The sequence below is a fragment of the Cucumis sativus genome, chromosome 6 (genome assembly GCF_000004075.3).
Source record: "Cucumis sativus cultivar 9930 chromosome 6, Cucumber_9930_V3, whole genome shotgun sequence".
Classification (NCBI taxonomy): domain Eukaryota; kingdom Viridiplantae; phylum Streptophyta; class Magnoliopsida; order Cucurbitales; family Cucurbitaceae; genus Cucumis; species Cucumis sativus.
Window position 1 is genome coordinate 4,573,105 of NC_026660.2, and position 11,364 is coordinate 4,584,468.

General features: G+C 29.8%; 1 protein-coding gene across 1 annotated transcript; it reads right to left on the minus strand.

Moving 5' to 3' along the window:
* Positions 1-8,670: 8,670 nt before the first annotated feature.
* Positions 8,671-10,622, minus strand: LOC116404642 (extensin-3-like). The gene is given in 3 exon segments (XM_031887812.1): positions 8,671-9,027; positions 9,338-9,463; positions 9,466-10,622. Coding segments are annotated over 2 exon segments (1,206 nt in total). The 5' UTR covers positions 10,568-10,622; the 3' UTR covers positions 8,671-9,027; positions 9,338-9,359.
* Positions 10,623-11,364: the final 742 nt, after the last annotated feature.

An 11,364-nucleotide genomic window follows, 5' to 3' on the forward strand; every position in this document is an offset into this window, starting at 1 on the left:
ATATGGTAGTTTACAATTTGGCTGGCATTCTTTGGTATAAAGCAAAGGGGCCTAGGAAAAAGCTGGCTGGCTGGCTTGCAAAAGAAGCTTTGAGTTTTCATGCTTTTATACGAAGGTCATATTTATTTTTTTATTTACTATTAATTATAAAAAATTTAACTTTAAAAATAATGCATACTTTGTTTCAATTTTTACACTATATTTATCACCATTACTGCAATTGGATTTGACTTCCTAACCAAGCATTCACTAACATATCATCCTAAAATTCCTCGTTTAGATTGCAAAAAGGAAAGACAACCATTTTTCACTTCATCGAGAGTTAGTTTCTATCAATATTAGATTACTGAAATAAATAGTTGTAAATATAGTAATTAAATTTAAAATATTCGGATATGTAACATATAACGATATAGCAAAATTTGTCGATGATAGAAACCTAGTATTACCTAAGGAGAAGTATTCTACAACTTATAATCTTATTGATGCACCGTCTTCAATTATAACAAATCTACGGAAGCAAATTGTTTAGCCTCTTGCTAAGTTTGAAACTTGGTTTACTATCTCTTCTGAATTCAGACTCCCCTTGAATAAGTTTACTCCAGCTAGGCTTTAACGTTAGACTTCCACTAACAATTATACCACATCTTCAATAATGTCGAACATAACATCAAACACCAATTATCACAGTGAAAATACTGGTAGTTTTTTTTGTTCAAAAGGAAGCCCCACAATACAGAACAATTCCACAGATATATGAATATTCAGCAAGCTTTACTAGGGTAGACCAAAAGCAAATAAGGATAAAATCCCACAACAAAAGGAAAATCCCAACCATCCAAAAACGAAAATACAATTAATAAAAGAAAATTTTCAAGCCAACCAAGACAAGCTCGATTTTAGTTGTATTTCTATATTTTGGTGGCAGTTAATGAAAGATAATCTAGATCTTTATTGATTATATTTCTGTAACTAAAAGTCCTAGTATGTTGCAGAACAATAGTTAGATGATTAACAGTCAACATTAGAAAAACTTAAAAAGACATTTTGCAGTTTAAATTATTATGATTAATACTTGATGCTTTCTAATCAAAAGTTTTCCATCTTAATTAGCCAATCAAACTTTTGGTTATTGTTGGAGCAATATCAAAATGGAAAAACTTTGCATGTAGAAAGGGAAATGGGAAAGGTTTAATTGAAAATATGAGATTGGTTCTTTGAAAATCTAAGGGGAAAGTAAACAAACTTCTCTTTGATAATATAAATGGTCCACTTGGTTCTGTTGCAGCCTTGTTGTGCAAGGTTTCCAGTTTCAACTTCTAAGAGATTGCAAATGATTTTTATGACAATTGTGGTAATTGTAGGATTATATATTTCATTCATTACTTCATAATTCAACCACTAAACTTTCCCTGAGGTTGCAAACTTTTGAATCACACCAACTATACTTACCAAAAGGTATCGATGCTTTTGTTAATCTCATATTTGAAACTTACGATAATAGAATCCATATTACAACATTTTTTAAATTAAAAGTAGTAGTTCTATTAATATCATTAAATTTGATGTATTCTTAATCTGCCAAACAATTGGTTTCATAATATGTTAATGAACTTTAACAATTTATTTTATCAATATTTTCATGATTTTTGGATACATCTAAGTTTGTGCTATTATTGGTGGTATAAACTTTGAAATTGTGAATGAACTAGACTGACATGTTTTCCAAAAATCACTTTTTATTTTTCATGATTTGGCGTAACTAATAATGCAAATTGGCTTTAACCAATTAAAGTTTATTATTTCCATATTTCCAACTCCACTTTTAATTAGTACTTTGTTAACCTCAAAACAAAATCACAAAAATGAATTTCTAAGAAAAATATGTATTCCCACTTTCATCACTTAAAAGTTGATCAATGGTCAAATTTTAGCAATCTTAGAGAAACAATTTTGAAAAAAATGACATTTCCTTTCTATTACTTTATTTTTTCTCAAGAAATCTTTTAAGTCATCTAATTTTGAGGGGAGAAAAAAACTCAGTTTACCATCAATGGCGAATTATTATTATTATTCTTATGAATTTAGTTTTAGCAACATGGCTAGAATTGGCATTCATAGCACAAGAAGATGTGATATAGAACTTAAAAAATTAAGCTTCACTAGATATCAACAAAAATAACAATTTACTATACCAAAATCTCAAATTAGTTAGTCACAAAATAAATCAATCATTCATATATAAATAAACACAATTAACATGCATGATCCCTATACAAAATAATAAATCGTTTTATTAATAGATGTTTAAAGACAACGAATTACCTAAAGAAATCTCTATCATATAATATGATAGTCTTTCTTTTTTCACAAAAACTCTGCATAGTTCTAATTTTTATCACCGAATAGATCACATATCATCCGTGCTAGTTGTTTATCCTTATAAATTCATAACATCACGTACATCTTCTTATCTAATCGAATACAAGACTTTACTTTGATCTCATTCTCTAACCTATTATTATAATCATTTATTTGTGTGTCAATGAAATCGTTAAAGGCCAAACAAAAACATGATTTTGTGGACCTAATTAAAATCAAAAGCAAAGCTATGGAAACTTACAGAAAAGATGCATAAAAAATTCGAATAAAAAATCTCCCCTAAACACCATTTTGAGAATACTTTGATTGAAAAAAAAAGTAGAGATGTTACATCTCTATTTCATGCAAGAAGAGAAAGAAGAAAAAAAGGAACAATTTTAGAAAACATGGAAAACTATCAAAGATTAGCATCTCAATGTTGTGTTTTCTTTTGTTTTCTCTTTTACTCTACAAAGTAAACAATATTCAAATGTAGTAAAACAATAACAACTTTTTCAATAGACATACTGTGTTTCCAAAATTTTGAAGAATTATATATACTCCAACGCGTCTTGCCAACTTTCTTAATATTATCCAACTTGGATTCTTCTTCTTGTTTCATAGTAACAATTTTCTCTTTTTTCTCTTTTCTATTTATTCCTATATATATAACCTCAATTGAACAACGTCCTCTAGTACTGTTCACACAACCCTTGATAGCATATATATGTATGTGAACCTAACCCCACTTTTCAACTATTGCTCACAAATATATACACGATTGTGACAACTTAACGTTTAGATGAATCAATATGTCCTCTCTCTTAAAAGAATCTTCATCATCTCATTCCATTTCATGTGTGCCTAAACATAACCCCTTTGGGTAAAAATAATTCAGTGTTAATTTTTTTTAAAAAAAATATCCCTTTTGTGTCTCCTAATCTTCATTTATGTTAAGTTAGGAAGATGGTGTAAGATAAAATGTACTATGTTTAGAGAGTGAAAAACAAAATGCAACCTACTTTTTTATAAAAGAAAAAACCTAACTAAAACCCTTAACATAAAAGAAAATCAATGATTAACTATAATAGATAGTAAATGATAGAGAAAGGTTAGAAGTTTAAACAATGCACCAAACACTTTTGAAATACAGTGAATGAAAAAGAATTTGAGCAACACATCTTGAAAGACTTCATATTTTTTGGGAATGCATTTATGAAAGATTGACGAGGAAAGGATGTTAAGTTTAGAAAAGTTGAGTAAGATTATAGAGAGTGTCAAATTTGACTATATATAAAAAGATAGAAGAGAAAGAGTTTATTAAATACGACAAGAGATGATTTTGATGAAAACGTGTGGGGTTGGGAGAGAGAGTAGATTTTTACTACAAATTCAAACTCATTTTTTTATGAAGAGAGAATCCAAAAAGATGGCTTTTTTAAAATGAAGAAAAAAGAAGCAAAGTCTACACACAACTTGGTACTCTTACTAATACTCATATGCTGGACATTGTGTTCATTTCTTCCATTTTGCTATATCTATATCACATCCCTACTCTTTCCTTTTTATTATTATCGTAATCTAATTTCAAAACAAAGTAGATTTAGAGGAACATTACACTAATGTTAACATCGACCTCCAAAACAATAATGCATTCTTTGATAAAACCTTGATACTAAGGTTAAGATTATTTTTCTATAAAAGATACTATTTTGTCTTTAAAATTTGGGTTTAGTTTTCAACTTGCTCCGTAGATTTTAAAATGAAAACTACTGTAAACGATAATACCGTTAAAAATATTTACAAATATAGCAACCTTTTAAAATCTATACACGGATGGAAATGTATCAATGTCTATCGTGATTTGATAAACTGTGATTTTTTTTGCTACAATAGTAAATATATTTTAAGCATCTTGACCTTTAAAATAAAATTTTTATTTATTATATTTAAAAATATTCTACACCAATAAAATGTTAAATTATCTTTTAATTTTTGTTTAGAGTTGAAATTAATTGAGAGGGTATGGTATGATTAAGTTGGTGGCTTCTACGCGCATTCACCTAACTTTAGATTCATCTTTACCCTTTTTGTATATCTTCAATTACTTTGACATTTTTGTTTTCTTATTATTCAAAAGTTTTTAGAATAATCCTTTTTTTATTGGGTGTAAAAGGAAGAACACAACACATCTTTCTGTCCATCTTCTTTGTCCATTATTCTAAAAGATTTGATTCCATTTTCCATGAATTCTCATACTTTTTCCTTGCATTATTAAGCTTTCAATTACAACAATAACCATCCATTTATTATTATTATTATTATTATTTTCATTTAAGTCTATTTGATTCTAAATTTTTAAAAATATTTTATATATTCAAAGGTCGGAGATTTATTGAAATGCTTTGAATTCTCGCCGTATGAACGATCTAGCTTGCAACACCACCAAGTCTCACCTCATTCTTAAAAGCATATTAACATGACTAAAATGTTTTCATTCTCCCATATTATAAGATATTTTTTCATGTTCAATCCATTGAAATACTAAGTTATAACTATAAGTCGCTATGTCAATGGACGGTCCTATCAAATATACATCCAAACAGAGTAAGACAAGAGAAGAAGAAGAAAAAAGGTTTACTCCTTACCATGATGGATTTATTTGTCCCATGATAGGTGAAGACTTGTTGAAGATCAAACAAAATTTGAATTCATTCTAATTAACTTTGTTTTCTCATAATATTTCCTTTTTTGTTTTGTTCCCAGTGGAGTCAGCAAAAGTACACAGGTGAAAAATTCACACTTGCTAATATAATCATTTAAGGTGCAAAGTAGATTCTTATTGTCGATATGTGTTATAATAATTTGTGTGTTACTACAATCTATGTGTAGATGCAGATCCTTATAGAGTTTGATTTATAATAGTATACATATTTGAGGTGTTGATTATTTTAATATATTTTATAATACTATGTATATTGATTGCATATTACTATAGCCAGAAACATAACGGTATGTAAATTAAATGTAAGTTATTTTAGATCATGTATAATTTTTGTATGATTTTTTTATCATACAAATAATTATGTATGTGAAATATTATTTTTTCAAAATATAATTAAAACTATAGTTCTTTATACCAAATTAATTGAATTTTAATTTATGTTAAAAAAAATTATGTATTGTTTTGCCATTTATGGAGATACTTTAGTTAACTCATAATGGTATAATTAAAATATTATAACAAAGATGACAAACAAAAAAAATATTTCAAACTTAGTTTTCTTATTTTCATTTTTTTCTTTTTCTAGATCATTTTTATTTATCGTTTTCTAATTATTACTAAACAGGTTTGATTCATTCTCTTGAAAGTTTCAACTCAACATAAAATATGTAGAGTTTGTTTTAAAAACAGATGATTATACGTTTGACTGAATTGTCATGAATAACTTCAAGTTATACACTCATGATTTTTCTTTTTGTTAAATTACAAAAGTACTTCCTTTAACTTTCTCATTTGGAAGAAAAATGAATATTTATTTTCTTCTTAAATTAACTTCAATACCATTGAAATTCTCACTAGTTCTAGTCTTCTAGATCACCACCATATTATTTAAAATCCCAAATTTATATTTAGAATTTTAAAAAATTACTGTTTAAAGGTATTTGGAAAACATTTACAAAAGATATATATTATAAAAAAAATAGAAATATTTAATTAAATAATAATATAATAAAATTTCATTTTTGTTTACATATGGTAATACAACTAGTGAAGATGTAGATACATGTTGAATAGAAAAAATCTAATTTTTTTTTATAGAAAAATCTCACTAACCTTATGCATTCATTAACCACCCCAATAAATAAACTCAAATTGATCTCACAAATATCATTAATTGCACATTAGAATCATTTTTTAGTAAAGAAAAAGCAAGACGACCAATTTGAGAAAGTAAAATAAAACAAGGGAAAATGCATGCCAGCTTATTAATGAGGACATTAGCAACCTTAGTTTAAATAATCAATTAATTAATTGCTTCATGTTTTTGAGATCTAACAAAAGCATAGTTGTTGTAAGATATTACTAAAATATAAGAACATTCCAATGACAAAAAAATAAAAAAAGAAAAGAAAGAAAGAAAAAAATAGTGCATGCTTTGATGTAATAAGCTTTTAATCAATCAATTTTTTATTCATTTATTTACTTTTGAGAAGAGACTTTGAAATAATGCCACAAAATTGTCTCATAATTTTATATAAAGTTGACTTTGAAATTATAAGGTTGCTAGAAAATTAATTTGGAGGAAGATTAATAATTACATTATTTTATTCTTCTCACATGGGGAATGTTTCATTCATCTCTAACAAGTGTTTTTCTTTCAGAAAAAATAAATGCAAGTTCAAAAATATTTGTCAATCTACAAATTTTGTTTGCAGACAACTTTGTATCAAAAAAATTTATACAATTATTTATTTAGTATCTCCATGTATTTGATAGAAATAGTATGAAGTTTGAAGACTAAGTGATTCTATCGGTGTTTAAACTAATAGGTGAGAACAACCATAAATTTAATCACTCCCTTCAAATTTTATAATATAAAGAATCTAACTCACTAGTGCACATCATCAATTATCAAAAATTGGATTCTCTTATTGTTTCTTTCCTTTTTTTTTGTTACTATTATTTTTATTTCCATTCACATCTTCAATAGTCAATTCTATTTTAATTGTCACATGTCACTAAAATACTTATTGCCTATCTCTACCATATTGGTGGAAAAAATGTAAGAAATCTTCTAACATTTTATAAATACATGACATGTTTAAGAGGGTTTAACTAATGCATAAATTTATAATAAAAAATAGATCATAAATATCTAGTTATTATAGTGAAATAAAACCCCTAGTGTAAGACATCAAATTATTATTAGGACTAAATTTTAATTATAATCTATAAATGTAGATGTTGAATAAAATTTAAAATTTAATCTAAAAAATTAGGAATCAATAAGAATGAATGCTTTCATCTAATGTTGAGCTAAAAACAAAGGTAATATAAAGTTTAAAATGGTAATTTAACTTGAAAATTTAAAACTATAAAAAGGAATTAATTACGGGGTTATTTATTTAAACTTTTTGAATTTGGTAGAAAATTAGGAATTAGTATAGTGACGTTTGGGTTTGCAATAGAATAATGATTAATCAATGAGTCCCAAACTTCATTGCAATTATTGTGGGTGGGTCTCTTATGATTGGATCGACCATATATTAAAATAGAATTAGAAGTGTGTTTAATTTATGTCATAAGAAGAAACATTATATTATTTTTCCTAACACATTGACCCATGCAAACTTTGATAAATAGGCCTCACCAGCCTTACACCTATATTTGTCGCTCTATTCAACTTAATTAGTATACTTTTTGTTAAAATTTTCTTTTCACACATATCAATTATTTAAACATACTTTACCTCTTTAACATCACGTTTTACCCAATCTATAATCAAAAGTTGTATTATCATCCTCATTTTCTATCCACGAATCTATCTAAATATTTTGCATTACCTTTGTCGTTATCGTTTAGATCATTCAATAACGATAATAGCAAATATGACATTTTCATACTTCTTCCATTGATTTTATTTTACATATATTATAATATTTTCATGTAATTATCAACCATAATTGTATTGAGCATCCCTTCCTACACAAAATCGTTATTGATTGTTCGTCAAAATTGAGTATTTTTTGGTTGGGAGCATACCATATATAAGACTTCCATTTTAATGAGATTGAGATAATATGATCTCCATGTGCTTATAAATTTCTTATACTTTTCTTCTCACAATTAATCTCTACTTTAAAAATATATAGAAATACTAACATTTAATAAAAAAAACATTTAATTATTTAATCATGATGCAATATACATATATAGTTGAACATTAGTCAAGTTTTTAATAAAGGTAATTATTATTGGATATTTGAATGTCTATTGTCTCTAATAGTTTGAAATGTTTAACTTCAAATATTTACTATACACACCCTTTGTTTCAACTAAAAGAAGTCTTAGATTTTGAAAAGTGATTAGGTTAATAATTAGGTTAATAATTAGGTTAATTTTGAATGGAGGTCTTATCAAACGACTAAACAAAGAGAAGGAATTGAAAGATTTGATAATGAAAAGAGAGCAACACTTAACTACGATCTACTCTCTCGTCACAAAAAAGAAAAATTATGTAGTTGAATAATTAAGTGGAACATAGAAAATAGAACTAACTGTTGTTATATTTGTGTAATGAGAAATTAAAAGTGATGAAAATGCATTTATTAAGCTATTAAGTATAGCACAACCTCTGCTTTGAGCAAAAAAGGATGAGCTAAGATTCATTACAGATAAAGACAGTACATGAGAAGTAAAGCCGTTTTACAAAGCAAATACATGTGATTTGATTTAAAACCTGCAATAATAATATTGGAAAGCTGTAATATAATAATATCAATAGTAATATATGAAAAAGAAACACCAAATATACTATAGAGATTGATTCCTTTCATTTCCCCTATTGAACCAAACTAAAATTCACACTGTGTGCTTCAAATCTTTCAAACAAAACCCTCTTATTTTGACTTCCACATATATATATTCTCATCTTCAGATCCCTGCACAACACAACAAATTAACCAAAATTAATTATTTGGACCCAAGTTTTTGTTTTTTATTTTTGAATTTTCTCTATCTATTGGGGTCCCTACCACTGAATTTTGGATATAAATCATAAACAGTAGTCCAAATTTTAGTGACGGCCAACCAAATTTTTATGATGTTAAAAATCCACAGAATTATTATTTGTTTGTTTTCATTTTCATCCACATTTCTCTGTCCTTTGAAAGTAACATATATTATTAGTTATGTTTACTGTTATATACGTGGAGAAAAGACAACGCAATTTGGTGGGAGATTTAAAATTACCTTGACCTAGGACATTTAATTCCTAGTAGTGTGGAGGTGGCGGTGGCGATGAGTAGTAATAAACGGGAGGTGGTGGGGAATGGTATACTGGTGGTGGTGGAGAATGATAGACCGGAGGTGGTGGGAGTGGTATACTGGTGGTGGTGGAGAGTAGACGGGAGGTGGATAGTATACTTTCTTTGGTGGTGGTGGAGAGTAGACGGGAGGAGGGTAGTATACCTTCTTCGGTGGTGGTGGAGAGTAGACGGGTGGTGGGTAGTATACCTTCTTCGGTGGTGGTGGAGAGTAGACGGGTGGTGGGTAGTATACCTTCTTCGGTGGTGGTGGAGAGTAGACGGGTGGTGGGTAGTATACCTTCTTCGGTGGTGGTGGTGAGTAGACGGGGGGTGGGTAGTATACCTTCTTCGGTGGTGGTGGTGAGTAGACGGGAGGTGGGTAGTACACCTTCTTCGGTGGTGGTGGTGAGTAGACGGGAGGTGGGTAGTACACCTTCTTCGGTGGTGGTGGTGAGTAGACGGGAGGTGGGTAGTATACCTTCTTTGGCGGTGGTGGTGAGTAGACTGGTGGTGGGTAGTATACTTTCTTTGGTGGTGGAGGAGACTTATAGACGGGTGGTGGATAGTATACCTTCTTGGGAGGTGGGGGAGACTTGTAGACTGGAGGTGGGTAGTATACCTTCTTTGGTGGTGGAGGAGACTTATAGACGGGAGGAGGGTAGTATACCTTCTTGGGAGGTGGGGGAGACTTGTAGACGGGAGGTGGGTAGTACACCTTCTTGGGAGGTGGGGGAGACTTGTAGACGGGAGGTGGGTAGTACACCTTCTTGGGAGGCGGGGGAGACTTGTAGACGGGAGGTGGGTAATACACCTTCTTAGGTGGCGGAGGAGACTTGTAGACGGGAGGTGGGTAATAAACCTTCTTGGGTGGCGGAGGAGACTTGTAGACAGGAGGTGGGTAATACACCTTCTTTGGTGGTGGTGGAGAGTAAACTGGTGGTGGATAGTAAACCTTCTTGGGTGGTGGTGGAGAGTGATACACTGGAGGTGGATAGTATGATTTCTTGGGTGGTGGAGGAGAATGGTATACTGGAGGCGGGTAATATACCTTCTTAGGTGGAGGAGGAGAAGCGTAGATATAATTAGCATTGGTAGTGGACGGCAGAGTTAGGGAAAGGAGAGCAACAAAGGCAGCAAAAAGAATAGGAGCCATTGAAGATCCCATTTTTCCCATCCTTGAATGGATTGGTGGGTTTTTAACACTGCCTTTCCTCCCCTTTATATAGCTTTGTCCTTTTACCCACTTCACTCACTCAAACCCCCCTCTCAAGTCTTAACATAATGATCACCGGTGAAATCTAATTTAATTACTCCACCTAATTTTTTTTTAATTAAAAACCATGAAAATCATATAGACATGCACACATATTATTGTCGGTAGATGACAAAGATAGTTAAAATAATATTATGTGTTGTCATCATGTTTGGACTAATTTTATATAACCTTCCACCAAGGATTTTACCTTTTCAATATATACATATATGTGTGTATATCTGACATTAAAGATGTGAGATATTTTTGTTCATCAGGGTTGCTTAAGCTGATAATAAACACATATATAGTTAAATTAATCTTACATACACCAACAGTGTTACTAGTTAGATATGTAAATAAATTTATATAATTAAAGTTACTCAAAATCTCAAAATGATGTTAATAATTGGTGTAATATAAAAAGTAATTAGCTAGAAAGAGAAAGAAATAATTAAATTGAAAATATAATTTGGTGAATTAGTGTTGGAATTAGGAGGAGGGGTTGATGGGAGTGGGACCCGGCGGCTTGACTTATTCTTCATCTAATTTTTAAGCTTTGAGAATGGGAGCGATGGTCCATTTTGTAGGGTTGCTTTCACTGTTACACAATTTGCATGGCCTTGGCGTTTACTCCTACGTTTTTCTGTGGGCGACCACTGGGGTTCCTATTCAAATACTTCCTATCTATACTTTTTCTTTTTTCTTTTTGTTCTTTT